This window comes from Muntiacus reevesi, chromosome 4 (assembly GCF_963930625.1).
Source record: "Muntiacus reevesi chromosome 4, mMunRee1.1, whole genome shotgun sequence".
In the NCBI taxonomy this organism is placed as follows: domain Eukaryota; kingdom Metazoa; phylum Chordata; class Mammalia; order Artiodactyla; family Cervidae; genus Muntiacus; species Muntiacus reevesi.
In genome coordinates, this window is record NC_089252.1 from 150,716,508 (window position 1) to 150,732,254 (window position 15,747).

Consider the following 15,747-nt stretch of genomic DNA (forward strand, 5'->3'; position numbering starts at 1 on the left):
CCCCACCCCACCGCTTTTTAATGGCAATTTCTCTTGAAAAGAAACTGGAAACAGTTGGCGTTGAAACAAGGTGTGCCTCTCTAGCTTATAGGGCTGTGGTCCCCTGAAGTGACAGCTGACTTGCGGTTTACTTGTCAAGTTCATCAGAAGATGCACCACAACAGCAAATAACATAGCATCTGGTTAAGCTCTGGCTGATTACACAGCACATTTATAAGGATTTCACTGTAAAGACCACTGGATGTGCTGCATGTGAACACCTGTATGTACGCATCCACCCATCCACCCACCCAGAGTGCAAGATGTGAATTACAATAGCTGACCAGGCTGGGTTTCCCACTGCTCCTCATCGCAGTGTTAACTGCTCACTGACACTTCCCCAGGCTTGCTAAGGGGAGATTTCTCTACAAGCAATGGTGCCCTTGGCTTCACCATCTTCCCCCACGTCTTTCTTCTTTGACACTAGGGGAAGAGCAGGAGGCTGTGCAAGTGGAGAAGGGATATGGGTTCAGACATATCCCTGGATCTGAATCCAAACTTCATCTTTTATTTGCTATAACTTTAGTCAAGTTTACATAAAATGGGGTGACAAAACCTACACTGCCCAGGGTTGTTGTCAGGATGAAATGACTCAGAACAGATGAGGATTTAGCAAACTTCCTAACCCGCTGTGTGAGATTTTCTTTTGACAAACAGAGGCTAATTGGCTGAGGCCAACAGTAAATGAGGGCTAAGTTACTTAGACTCTTGGCTCGCATCTCACTTCAGCACTTACAAGAATGACGTGGAGCCCTTGTTGCTGGTGTTACTTCCGAGGCCACAACCCGGAGCTCTGCAATCAGTCAAGTCTGAGGTTTGGCCGGGAATGCACCATTCTTCAGACATTCCACGGGCCCCTTGCGGTACACGTGGCAACGAAGACCACACACATCCATCTCCCTTCGTGACACCCAAACTCAAGATCACTGGGTTCTATTGGTTTAGGTTTTGCTCTGCCCTCACACTTTTAGCCTCAGCCTCTCGCAAAATCCTCTCCAGGCTCCAGAAACAGGTCTTTCACGGTCAGGGACCCAAATCCATCATGACTTGGATTCAGGATGAAACTTCCGTCTTGGCAGTCACTTGCATGACTAACTCATCTGGCGCTTGTTCCTTGTACTGTACGGCCTCCCACCACCAATCATATTAGGTCAACTCAGAAGTTCTCACTAGCTGGCTTTTCTGAGCGTCACACTCTGAGCCTCTTGTTCAGTCTGAGTTGAATCACTCATCTGTAGCAGGAAACCTTGGTTTGAAGTCCATCTGTTATTGTTCGTGGTCTTTGGGGTTTTTCTATTGGTTTATGAGTCTAGTATAAGAATATCAATTTAATTGCCCAAGAGAATCGCCTATAAAACTTTTAAAAAGTATAGACACACTGGATACTTCTTCCCCTGGTCAAGGCTGGGGATAAAGATTCGTCCTCTAAGCATGGGTTACAAAGTAATTTTCTTAGGAATGGACCATGCATATTAGTCTAACACTATCGTAAAAAATTGTCCTTTATTGAGTATTTACTACATGTAAACTGTGGTGTGAAACATTTACACCTCATTTTGTCTTTGTCTCTTTATTACCACATTTTATCCATATACTACAGATCATGATAATTTTGCTAATTTTGAATACAAGCATCCTTCACTATCTGAATCTATTTTACTCCTGAGTTTACTGTTCCTGGATTTTAAGACTGAGCGTGTAGAGTGAAGAATATCTGTACTTGGGATTCTCTCATTGTATGTCTCTGATTCATTCTCTAGTCAAATTATATCTTGATAAGAGATATTTCCTCTTGTAAAAAGTCTGCTTTTTCTTATTATCTAAATAGTGAATGTTCACTGTGGAAAATATAGAAAACATATAAAGGAAGAGAATTACAGCCATCCATTATCTAAACACCAAAGGACAATGCTAAGGCATTCTGGATGTTTAACTCTGTGTTGTGTTTTTTTAACATTTTATCATAAAATTTCTTCAGAGTGAGTAGCTTAATGCAGGAACTGTACTAGTTTTTTGTCAAGTACAGAATAAAATTCCCAGGAATGTCCAATTATCAAAAAAGAAAGTGAGGCTGGGAAGGCCAAAGGGCTCTAGGCTTTTTCTCTGGGTCCAATGAACAATTCTGTTAATTTACCGACATTTGTACTTGAAGCACATGAGTCACTCGTTCACTCAGCTGGCTCTACTGAGGACCTCCTAAATGCCACGTGCGGAAGCATGTGCTAGAGAGATCTCCCCAACCCCCTAAAGGAAACCTAGATCACAGCTTCACACGGCCTTCATCTGCTCTGCGAACCCTAGGCAAGGACCCCAAGTGGAGCTGAGGGTGGAAGCAGGTGAGTTTATGGTGACATTCATTTCACGGGTCACTCAAACAGTAAAAAATCTGCCTGCAATGCAGGAGACACAGAAGAGACATGGGTTCGACCCCTGGGTGATCTTCCCTGGGAAGATCCCCTGGAGGAGGGCATGGAAATCCACTCCAGTATTCTTGCTTAAGAAAATCCCCATGGGCAGAGGAGCCTGGCGGGCTGTAGTACATGGGGTTGCAAAGAGTTGGACATGACTAAGCAACAAAGTATGCATGCTCCTTTTGACATATTTAAATGGTGTGAAAATAGCCACTAACTTTTCTACGTTTTCTTCCCCCTTTCTATGTGTTTTTGGACTAGATGTAGTTCTGATAGCAAAAGTAACTGATATATCTCTGTTATGTTAGAATGTTGTATGAAAAAGGAAGGAAGGAAACTGGCACCTTTATAAAGAGCAGAAGCTATTCTCTAAATTGCCTAATTTTTAAAAAAACTAATTTATTTATTTGGCTATGCTTGGTATTAGTTGCAGCACATGGGATCTTTGATCTTCATTGTGTCATTCAGGACCTTTAGTGGCAGCATGCGGGATTTAGTTCCCTGACTAAGGATCAAACCCTGACCCCCAGTATGGGAAGCATGGAATCTTAGCCACTGGACCACCAGGAAGTCCCTAACTTACCTAACATTCAGCACTCCCAGTTTTCAAAGAAGGGAAACATAACTCAAAATACCCTACCTAAATATTCTAGATGAGTAATAAAAATACCTGAAGGCCAAGTTCAGCTCACAAGAATTTACAATAACGTGCTTCCTTGAAGTGAAGGTATAAACAAACCACTGATACTATAATGTACCCTTTATTTTTAACTATTTCACATGAATAAGTTTCATTTTGTATGAGTTTCTCAGTACCGGTTTAGGAAATATACTCTTCTCCTTGATTGTTTAAGTCAGAAAGTAGCTCACTGATGAGTTATTCACAAACACTCAGTGTTAGGTAACTAACCTATTTCCTTCAGAAAATGCTTTATTTTTTTTGGTAATCTGAGTTAAGCTTTTCCTCTATTTGATACATTCATTTTCATAGGGAAACACAGTATTATTTGCACACGACCTACTTTTACTCATCTGGAAAAAATCTAACTATGAGCCCAAGGTAAGGGTTGTCTATGCACAGCAGGGCAAAAAAAGTATTCATTTCACAGCTAAGATCAGAATCTGTTTTTGAGGGAGATGGTTGGAACTGGAGAAAAGAGGATGTCCTTATTTACAGACAGACCCTGATAATTCACACTGAAGATAGAAGATAAAAGTTCCAGTGAAGAAATGTGGAAGGACATGCTGAAACCCAAAAGGTTTTTCTCTACAAAAACAGAAAAGAAAAAAAAAAGACAAGAAATTAACTGCTCTACAAAGAGAATAAACAGAAACTTGGTAATGAGGGAGAGAGAAGAAAGGTTAGGAGAGGGAGAAGAAAGGATGAGAAGGAAGCTGGGTGTGGTGGCGGGAAGACAAGGCAGGATGCTAGTATTCTGGAGCCTACAGGGAAGGCTGATAAGAAACAACAACAAGATTCTCAGTAGTACAGTGGGATGAAAGACTAAAGAGGTGGAGTTCTGCATTTCGAGATTGAAGTTGCCTAAGTTTCTCCTCCATGCCCCAAACATCAATAAGGCCTGCTTGTGTGAGTGGTTTCGGAGGATGTTGAGAAGGTTGCATTCGACATTCAGGCTGGCAGGAGCAGAGTACCGGTGTGGCAGCGAGACGAGAGGGATCACCAGTTTTGTGACAACAGTAACTCAGAGCCAGAAATCATCTAGTGTGGCAGGCAGGAAAATATTCTTCCCAAAGATGTCCACATCCTAATTCCCAGAACATATGAACATTATGGGTGCAGATGCAGGTAAGGGTGCTAATCAGTTGACTCTATGAGACAAGACTTGATTATCCAGGTGGGCCCAGTATACTCAAGGGTCATTAAAAGTGGAAGATGGGGGCAGAAGAGAAGGTAGAGAGGGGTGTGGGAGGGAGATGTAACCACAGAAAAGAGTGAGAGACAGGCAACCTTGCTGGCTGTGAGATGTAGAAAAGAGGTCACAGGTCAAAGGATCCAAGTGGCCTCTAGGAGCTAGAAAAGGCAAACATACAGATTACCCTAGAGCCTGGAGGAAAAAGCCCTGCCAGCACCTTGATGTTAGCCCAGTGAGACCTCTGCAGACTTCTGAGTTTCAGGACCTACAGGATATTAATATTCAATTTATCATTTTGTGGGGCTCCCCACACCCCATTTTCTTCCAATAACCACTATTTGTTAAAGCAGCAATAGAATACTAAGACAATAAGCAGACATATGCAGAAATTGCAGATGGCATTGGACTTGTCCACCCTGATATGGGACTGGGTTTCATTGAAAAAGAGTGACCTTAGCTAACATCTGTTCTCATTTCCAGGAAAAGAACTGTAAGTCAAAACCTTTGTAGTTATTTTCGACAACTGTCTCCTAAACTGCTACATAGCCTGGTGCTTTAGGACCATAAGTGAACCTCTGTTCTTAAAAGCACATGGATTTGGAGCCATGGGGTTTTACATTTGAACCAACAGTAGCCTCTTATTGGCTATGTGAACTTGGGCAAATCATTTAACCTCATTAAGACATGGAGTGTTCATCTACAAAAGGGAAATAAAAATAAGGATTGTTTAGATGATTAAATGAGAGCATATATAAAGCACTTAATACACTGACTGGCACATACTTAGAACTCAACAAATTACTATTACTGATTTTTAAATGCACGCATAAAAGGTGGAAAAAGTTGTAACAAGCTGTGAAAAACTTAGTCTGAAGCTCCAGCAAGGGCCATCTCTCAGAGGGCTATATGACCCATCAGCCTCCAAGGGTGGGCTAATAGGCAGAAACTATAGCAGATGGGGATTTACGTTTAATAGAAAGGTTTTAAAATATCATTATTAAGCACTGGATACATGCACACTGTTGGTTGGATAATAAGCAGAGAGTCTACTTCACATTAGAGGTGGGCGTGCAGCAATGTGGAAATTCGAGGAAGTGGAGTGTGATGGGTGGGCCGTTCTATCCTCAAGATTACACAGTTCGGTACTCACGGAAGTAACACCTCTTGTATGTTATTCCAGATTGCTTTTCCTCCCATGATGATTATCAGCTGCGTTGTCAGTTCAAAGAGACACCCACCTGGGTCACACTGAAATATTAAAAAGTCCCATTTAAATTTTAGATAGGTCTAACATGAAAAAGTCAGTAATTTTATTTTTTTTTCTGAAATTCTAGTTTTGGCTAAAAAAAAGTGTAAGGAATATACAATGAAAATGGAAGGAATATATTTTTCATTGGGCAACTAAGAGAAAACATGCAACAGCTTAAATTGCCAAGGGAATGTAACTCTATATTCACACCTCTTCATTTCTGTATTTTCCCAGCCAATAAACTGGATCTCCTGGATAACCCACAAATTTGCCCTTAAAGAATGCGATGTAGAAACACGAAGAGTAGTAGTTGACAAACTGGAATAAGAACATCTTCATGGTTAAGCTGTTCTCATAATCAGTCTGGGTCCTTGGGAGTTCTGTAGTTAAAAGAAATGTTAAGATTTAAAAATTGCTAACAGCTTTGAGACCCTAATCAAAATCATACTGGTACATGAGTTAACATGATAAAAAAAATACAATTCAGTTTCCATTTCAGCTGTTCTCAATTTCTTAATGTAGTTACAATGTTAATTCCAAGTTTACACATTGTTGAGTTTCTCCCCTAGGAGAAACAATATTCCAAAGGGCAGAAAAGTAGTCAACTGTTCCTTAAAATTTATAACCACAATGATGTCAAATAGGCAAGAACTATCCTCTTTCAATGTAAGACAGAAAATTAATGTTCATCAGTATGCTAAATGATAATTCTCTTTTCTTCCTGAACTGCAAAAAGGTAAGTCTGTTGGAAAGGAAAACTTTGCTAGAAGCATTTGGGGGAAGACAAAATGGGTTATCTTTTGATTTTGAATTTAAATCAGTCTTATCATTTTCAGAAGATGACCACTGAACATAACATTTTGGAGAACGACCCCAGCCACATGCAGTGTGTAGGAAGCACTTAACTCTGGCTACTAAGCAGCTGCCTGGGATGCAAGCCAGAAAGAAGAAACATTTACAACAATCGCCAGAGCTGATCAGAGTGGAGCTATATTAATATGAACAGCGTGGGGGGAAGACGCATAACAATCTAATGGTTTGTCCTCTCGGCAATGCAGGAGCAGATTTACCACTGGCATCATGACCCTCTTCCACTTATTTGCAATAAAGAGACTATTTACTTTCAACAATAGGGTACATAATATAATGTAATTGAAAATATTATTCAGCACTGATCTGTTTACACAGAGCTTGGACATCATAATGACTGTCTTTGCTTTGTCCCTTTTACTAATGCAAACCTGGAGATAATTCATTTCTTGGACAGCCTGGAGAAAATATGTTTACACTTGAAATTTTCTAAAAATTGTAACATACCGGAATTGGAATGCCTAAAATATACAGTCCCTGCTTTTACTTGGTTCTAAAAATGGCTTAGAAAAGACCCATGTTATAGATATATAGCAGGACCTTACCAAAGTTAGTAATCATGATTGCCACTTTCTCATATATAGTGTTCAGAATCATGATGATGATAAAGCTGATGAGGGAAGCAGTGATGGATGTGGCCATCTGTGGAGTTACATACTTCTGGATTGGGTCTGTTCCATTAGAGATCTTGCGAAGGTTTACAGAAAATATAACAAACACTGAAAGCCTGTAGACGATGATCCCAATAACGGAAGCAATGATCAACAGGATCTGAAAACACAATATATTAACACAGCAGTGTGAGACTCATCAATAACTATACTTTTACATTTAAAAACCGGCCCCATGCTGAAATGGACAACATGCGTTGCAAAGTGGTGTAAATCTCACGTAAGTGTCACAAGAGGGGTGAAAATCAGACATGTTACATTTCAAAGAAAGCAGAAGGAATGATAGTAGTCAAAAGAATTGGTGCACCCACTAACGGAAGATGCTAACAGCAAGAGCCACTATGAGCAGGGAAGGAGGGGTCTGTGGGAATTCTGTACTTTCTGTGACTTATTCTGTAAACCTGAAACAGCTCTAAAAAAGAAGCCCTAATAAAAAGAGGGAAATAGAGAATCTTTACAGCATCTTCAAAATGGAGTACCTGGTAGCATGTTCTGGTAGAAGAAAAAAATCTGTGATCACAGAACCAGTGAAAATATCCCTTCTAGGAATGGAATTACTTAGGTTATGAAGGAGCGTTCTTTGTTTAGTTGTAGTCCATGGCAACCCACTGCAGCATTCTTGCCTGGAGAATCCCCATGAACAGAGGAGCCTGGTGGGCTGCAGTCCATGGGGTCGCAAACAGCCAGAGCTATGGAGCGGCTAAGTACAGCACAGCAGAGTCCATGAAGGGGATACGTTTCCTTCCAACAGAGACCCTCTCCCTGACTCCAGGGGGTGGGTGAGCAGGTGCTGGCTCCTGCCTTCACTCCCACAGCTGAGGAGACCCCGAGGAGAACCAGCAAGGCTGCAGAGGTGCCCCGAGGTCACTGCCAGAAACGGCAGCAGGCAGCTCTCTGCTGGCAGATGCTTCACACGCGTTTTACACTTGGATCTTGAGATCGTGAACTGGCAGTTATTCATACCCGCACCTGCACAAGATTCATTTTCCCAATCCATTGTCATTTTCACTGCACAGACCCGAGATCAGCGGGGGTGTCAAACACAACAGACACTTCCTAGTGAGGTGGGTTTTCTCTGGCCACTGAACGGGGCACGCGGAAGGCCCCATTTTTAAACTGCATTCCCTTTATCTATCTTCTTGGACACATTCCGGAAGCATGCATTCAGTGTCTCTGATGGCCTGTGATGACTGCCATGAGAGAGAAGAGCTACAGTAAACGTGAATTTCAGGGCCAAGCAAGTTATGTGATGCTGTTTATCGTCACAGAGGGAAGCTGGTTTCTACCAGTCGGGGGCAGGAGAGGCAGCGATCACAAGCCTGGCTGCACTCCAGAGTTCGAATCCCAGCTCCTCCACCTCGTGCAGATTACTTAGCCTTTGGGGCATTCAATTTCCTCACCCATATAATGGGGGGATAATAACCGCAATGCATCTATAGGATTACTGTGAGGCTTCAATGAGTTACTACAGGTAAAAACAGAGCATTAAGCCCAGGCACATGAAAAGCACGATCTAAATTTTAGCTATAATTAATGGTGCCCCAAAGTGTTAAAAAGATGTTGTCCTGACTTTTGAAGCCGTCAGTGTGTGGATGAAGCATTATACTTTCTCCTCTAATCTCTTTCATTATCTCCTTTTCTTCATAGTTAAGGCTTCACACTTGTGAAAGGAAATAATATTGTGTGTGTACGTGTGAAAATTAGTTAAGGCAGAGAGAGATGTATTAGAGAAAGGATATCAAGTCTTCCTCTCTCAGCACAACACATACAGGCCATTGAAATAGTTTTTTTTTTTCTTAAGTCTGCTAGTAATTTTTAAAATTCAGTAATCATTTAATAGTTGAGATTCTTTAAATGCTTACTATTGCTTCAGCATCCACATATTTTTTTAAAATCCTCACAACTGTCCTGTGAGATAGGTAGTATTGTATTTCTTTTTACAGATGAAGAAAGAGCCACAAAGAGATGAAGCAATATGCCCCCAATTAAGCAACTAGTGAGAGAACTGAGATTCTCAGAGTCCAAGAAACAGGAAATTCTATATGGCACTGCCTCCTACATGGCTGGATTCTAATTCATTTCAGAACTTTCAAAAACTTGACATGTTTCCATTTTTCTTCAGAGCACTTAATGGGTTCAATACTTCTTAAAGAGACAGGGAAACTTTTCATCCTCCTTCCTCCAGTTTATTACATTTCATTTTTTCTGATTATGACTTTAATGTATGTTTTTAGAGCAAATTGGAAAGTACCCTGATAGGGGACACTGGCTGCTTCTGCTGCCTGGGATCTGTTCCCTGTCTTAGAAGAGCATCTAGTTTTGTTTTAGGGTAAATAACCTCCTCTCTATTTTTATTCTAGTGGTTTAGGCCCTACTGCCCACCCTCTGTGGGCACCAGATGTAGATCCCAATTGGTTTGAGACAAGTAAGTGTCTCATCCTATTGGCTTAGCACCTGATTCAAGGATTGGCAAATAACCTACTAAGTGCCACCGAGATGTGAGGAGATAGTGCTGGTGCCTGCATGATAGATGAGCTTCCTCTGTCAACAGGCGAAACTGCTAAGCAGACCTTCCTTCGCTTGGATGTGATGTGAGGTCTGGAAAGCTGCAGCCATCCTGTGCCCATGAGGGATGCCTAGAAGATCTACACTGGGAGGCCACTGGACACACAGTGAAGTCAGAACAAAACCAGCTTGACATCATCTGGGCTACAATATCTATCCTTGACTGAAGTCATATCTCAGACATGAGATCTTTCAGTTGTAAGAACCAAGAAATCTCACCCATTCCCATTTTTTGATTATTGCTTAAACCAACTGGTGATTGATCTTCTGTCACCTACAACTGAAAGACTCCAAATATCAAAATGAATAAAAGATAAAAATAGGAAAGAATGCATCTATATGTAGGCATAATTCCTTCAAGAACTATGTGCTCTTTGCATATAAAAATTATTTTACATACTAACTTGGTTCCTAAAGCCATCATAATCATAACATTTTTATAGGTCATAAAATATTTTTGTGGACATAGTTTTTCATGGCTGTCCAATATTCTACTGTATGAAAGGTGGAAGGAGGACATTTTTGGCAGAGGTTTTATATATGTATATATAATATTTATATATCAACACAAATATTATATATATACATGTATATATATATATAATGTCAGATTAAATCCATGCTGACTTTTATCATTTTGAAATACTTCCTGATTAAAAGTTTTTAAAAGCTGAATTAGTAGATTAAAGCCCAAGAATATTTTTGACTTTTGATATATACTGCCAAACTGCTTCCTAAAAAGGCTAGAGCAGTGTCTAGGTATGAGAGAAGATGATCACTTGGCACTTCATCCTTACAAAGCTTATCATTTGAGAGGTGAAAAACTGTATTTCATTTTCATGTGCACTGATTTAATTACCACTGAGGTTTGACATCTGCCATTGTATTTTTTCCTTTCTGAATTGATATTCATCTCCTCTGCATTCTTAACTCCCGAGATTTTTGGTGTTATCTTAGAAGTGCTCTGAAGTCTTTATGTATTGAAGGAACTAGCCCTTTGTCCTATTTGTTGACAAGAAATACTTTCCTCTGAAACTTCTTCCACATCTAGAAACTGTGTGTGTGTGTGTGTGTGTGTGTGTGTGTGTGTGTGTATCTCAATATTTACATCTAATTTTTTTAGGATGTTACTTTTTTTAATGTTTCTGGAATTTATCACAGAATGTGGTTTAGGTATGATTTCAATCTTTCCTTTCTTTTTTCCCAAGTAGCTAACAACTGCTTCATTGCCATTTACTGAATAATCTTTATGGATCTCCCTGATTTGTAATCCTTCCTATTCATGTGTTAAATTATTATTGAGTTCATATCCGGGCTTCATGTCCTATTCTCTAACCTGGTTATCCTTGAGCTAATGTTGTGCCATGTGCTCAGTTGTGTCCGATTCTTTGTGACCCCATGGATGGTAGCTTGCCAGGCTCCTCTGTTCATGGAATTTTCCAGGCAGGAATACTGGGATGGGTTGCCATTTTCTTCTCCAGGGGTCTTCCCCACCCAGGGACTGAACCTGTGTCTCCTGTGCCTTCTGCGTTGCAGGCAGACTCTTTACAGCTGAGCCAGCAGGTAAGTCTCCTGAGCTAATAAAACTCATTATGTCACTGATATGATTTTATTAATAATAAACCCCCAAAAGATGGACAGAAACAGCAAGGACCTAACAGAAGCAGAAGAGACTGAGAAAAGGTAGCAGGAACACACAGATGAACTGTGCAAAAAATTGAACTGTCTCAATTACTTGGATAACCATGACGGTGCAGTCACTCACCTAGAGCCAGACATCTTGGAATGTGAAGTCAAGTGGATCTTAGGAAGCATTACCAGCAACAAAGCTAGTGGAGGTGATAGAATTCCAGTTGAGCTATGTCAAATCCTAAAAGATGACGCTGTGAAAGTACTGCACTCAAAATGCCAGCAAATGTGGAAAACTCAGCAGTGGCCACAGGACTGGAAAAGGTCAGCTTTCATTCCAATCCCAAAGAAAGGCAATGCCAAAGAATGTTCAAACTACTGCACAATTGCACTCATCTCACATGTTAGCAAGGAAATGCTCAAAATCCTTCAAGCTAGGCTTTAGCAGTAAGTGAACCAAGAACTTCCAGATGTACAAGCTGAATTTAGAAAAGGAAGAGGAACCAGAGAACAAATTGCCAACATCCACTGGATCATAGGAAAAGCAAGAGAGTTCCAGAAAAACATCTACTTTTGCTTCACTGAGTAGGCTAAAGCCTTTGACTATGTGGCTAACAACAAACTGTGGAAAATTCTTAAAGAGATGGGAATCCCAGACCACTTACCTGTCTCCTGAGAAACCTATCTGTTGGTCAAGAAGCAACAGTTAGAACTGGACATGGAACAACGGAATGATTCAAGATTGGGAAAGGACTACGTCAAGGCTGTATATTGTCCTTCTACTTATTTAACTTATATGCAGAGTACATCATGCAAAATGCTGGGCTGGATGAATCACAAGCTGGAATCAAGACTGCCAGGAAAAACAGCAACAGCCTCAGATATGCAGATGATACCCCTCTAATGGCAGAAAGCAAAGAACTAAAGAGCCTCTTGATGAGGGTGAAGGAGGAGAGTGAAAAGGCTAGCTTAAAACTCAACATTCATAAAACAGAGATCATGGCATCTGGTCCCATCACTTCATGGCATATAGATGGGGAAATGTGGAAACTGTGACAGATTTAATTTTCTTGGACTCCAAAATCACTGTAGACGGTGACTGCAGCCATGAAATTAAAAGACACCCACTCCTTGGAAGAAAAGCTATGATAAACCTAGACAGCATATTTAAAAAGCAGAGACATCACACTGCCAACAAAGGTTGATATAGTCACAGCTATGGTTTCTCCAGTAGTCATGTATGAATGTGAGAGCTGGACCATAAAGAAGGCTGAGGGCCATAAAACTGATGCTTTTGAACTGCGGTTATGGAGAAGACTCTTGAGAGTCCCTTGGACTTTAAGGAGATCGAACCAGTCAATCCTAAAGGAAATCAACCCTGAATATTCATTGGAAGGACTGATGCTGAAGCAGAATCTCCAATACTTTGCCGACCTGATGGGAAGAGTTGACTCATTGGCAAAGATCCTAATACTGAGAAAGACCAAGGGTAGGAGAAGAACAGGGCGACAGAGGATGAGATGGTTGGATGGCATCACTGACTCAGTGGACAGGAGTTTGAGCAACTCTGGGAGATGGTGAAGGACAGGGAAGCCTTGTGTGGTGCAGTCCATGGGGTCACACAGAGTCGGACAAAACTTAGTGACTGAACAGCAACAATGTGATTTTATTAATAATAAATACAAAATTACTGTAAGTTCTGATATTTTAGAAGCACTGTCTTTTTATCGAGAATCATTTGAGACTTCTTTTACGTCTTTCAGAAGTTTTTATTTCTGATAGTTCCTATTACCTTTTTGTTACGGCTACTCTTGGAAAATTTTAGAATACTTGATGCCTCCCATCTGGTCTCTCTATTAGAAACTGGAAAACCTGAACCATGGATCTGATCTAAAGAATAGAGGTTAAAAAAAAGCTGGAAGAGCCACGGGTACAGGAGTTACTGTGAAACCTTGAGTCACTCCATGTGGTGGCTTAATTGTTCTCTGGAATCAATCTTTTTTATGAGACTGCACAGTTTCCAGCTCGACGTTTCAGTTTTCTCAACATTTAAAATTAGATACTGAAAAAAACCTGTTGCAGATTCTTACCCAGAAAAAGACAGCGCTGGCACAGAGGGTTACACGTATACACTTTCCCCACGTGGTAAAGGGAACACGCTCTTCTTCCTAATTAAAAAAGAAAAAAAAAAAAGGCAAATCAAAGGATTTCTCCAACAAAATGATTTTTCTCCTAATTGGTTGCTGTATCCTAGGTTTAATTTTTTGTACATAAATGTTCACAGAAATTTATTCATAATAACACAAACTAGAAAAATCCCAATTGCCCATCATCAATCTATTCAAAGGATTAATAAATTGTAGTATATGTATGTAATGACAAGTTACTTAGTAAAAGGAGAACTAAGAATACACCAAACAGTTTGGGTAACTCTCACAAGGACTGTGATAATTAAAAGAAACTAGACACAGGAGACTACATCCTAGTCCTTTTCATTTATATAAAAATTCCACAAAAAACAAGACTATAGGAAAAATCACTTTTTCCTACAGCTATAGGAAAAAATGATCAGTGCTTGTCAAGGTGAGGATTTCAGGGAGGATCTAGAATCCAAAATTATTAATATACAAGGGGACACTTGGCATAAAAGAATTGTTCTATGATTATGTTTGTGGTGGTGGTTACCTTCCTGTATATATATATATATATATATGCTTCAAAATTTATCATATTGTACATTTAAAGTTGATAAACACATACATACACATATACATGCACACACACACACAGTGAGTTTAAAGATAAAATCATTAACTTATCCCAGCCTCTATAAACAGCAATGATACAAAATTAACATTTGACTTCCAGGAAAAATGCATTCGTGGGTGCTCTTAAAATATACATGGTCTCAAAAGCCTAGAGTTAATTTTTTTAAAAAATTAGTTTTAAAACTCAGCCTCCTTATTCAAAATTGAATGCTTTTTTCGGGGGGGGTGGTTAATAATTTCAAATATACACACAACATAACCAGAGCAGTATTTATTTTACTAACAGTTTCTGAAAAGGCAAGTGTGAATACCATACTGTTTAGCTGCTATGATTTGAGCTCAATAGCCTGGGTATCTGCCAACGCTATTCCTGAGCTTGTCTCAGATTTCAGAAGTGACTGCAGTGATAGCAAAGAGCCTGTGCTGGACAGAAAGTTTCACAGATACCTGCAAGTACCAGGTATCCATTGTAAGTTTCCTGACTGAGTGTTTGTATTAGTAAAGTGTAACTCTTGAGTTTTTAGCATTTCCATTTTAGAGTTTCTATGAATATACTGAGATTCTTTTAGAGACCCAATCAACCACGTGATCATAGATGCAAACATATATTTTGGCATTTCCTTTGTTCCAGGTGCTTTTCTAAGTAGGTTCTATTCATTAACTCCACCAGCTTACCACAATCATATGAGGAAACAACTCTCGTATTTCTGCTTTACAACTGGCCAAACTATGGCACAGAGAAGTTAACCAATTTCCAATATTACTCAGCGTGTAAGGTGTTGTGTTTGGATATGAATTCCGAATGTTTTATTCCCAGGGCCTCACCATAAACTGCTGGCCTCTCTATACAATGGGGGATGTGTTTGTAATAAATCAAAGTGAGGAATAAGAAGGAAAAAAATGAACCTTCATCTTCAATTTTTTACCAAGCAATGCTACAATGGAAATTTAACTTATTAGCTGGCAATTTTAAATTTAAAATGGGTAGGTTTAAATTTCCAAAATGTCTTTTCCTCAGTATTTTTCATACTTTGCCAATAACATAGGCATTCACTTTTCAAGACTCAAAAACATCATGCACATCTGATTTTGTCTAAGTTTCAGCCTTCTTTTCTGAATGTACAATCTTTAACAAACACATGCTTTGACTTTCATTGTAGACAAGAGAACTACTCATAACGGAAATTATTTGAAGCCTGTTACATAGCAAGAGACAACTGTCACCTTCTGTTGGGTAACTGAACCTCATTTTTTTCCATTTATAAAATGAGGAGCTTGAACTGCTCTCTCCTGACCCTTTTAGTGCCAACATTCTGTAAATCTGCGATTCAATTTATAAAATCTATAGCTGGAGCCATTTTCAGATGCTCTTGGTAAAAAGCATTTTCTTTCCAAGAGTTATTCGTATTCAAAACCTACTGTCCTTATACTGATGACTGCAAATACAATCAGCTCTAAATTTTCTATGTTGATGCAAAGAAGCAATAATGCAGATGATTTTAAAAAATCATCTTTCACTGACTTTGAAATGTTTATACAAAGAGATACAGAGTTTTATTTTTAAATTCTGCAGCAACAGTAAAAGCAGCATATTTACCTTTCTAGTTATACAAAATGCCTAGTATGGGGCCTGAATATAGCGGGATCTCAAAAATGTTTCCCCTTTTCATC

General features: G+C 39.7%; 1 protein-coding gene across 2 annotated transcripts in view; it reads right to left on the minus strand.

The window, feature by feature from the left end:
- ANO6 (anoctamin 6) overlaps window positions 1-15,747 on the minus strand; it is a 230,399-nt gene that overhangs the window by 22,308 nt on the left and 192,344 nt on the right. For both annotated transcript variants that reach the window (XM_065934572.1, XM_065934571.1), the window contains 4 exons: window positions 13,399-13,476; window positions 6,989-7,214; window positions 5,784-5,953; window positions 5,475-5,572 (listed from right to left, as the gene is read on the minus strand). In XM_065934572.1, the coding sequence (XP_065790644.1) occupies window positions 5,475-5,572; window positions 5,784-5,953; window positions 6,989-7,214; window positions 13,399-13,476 (572 nt within the window). The remainder of the gene's footprint in view (window positions 1-5,474; window positions 5,573-5,783; window positions 5,954-6,988; window positions 7,215-13,398; window positions 13,477-15,747) is intronic.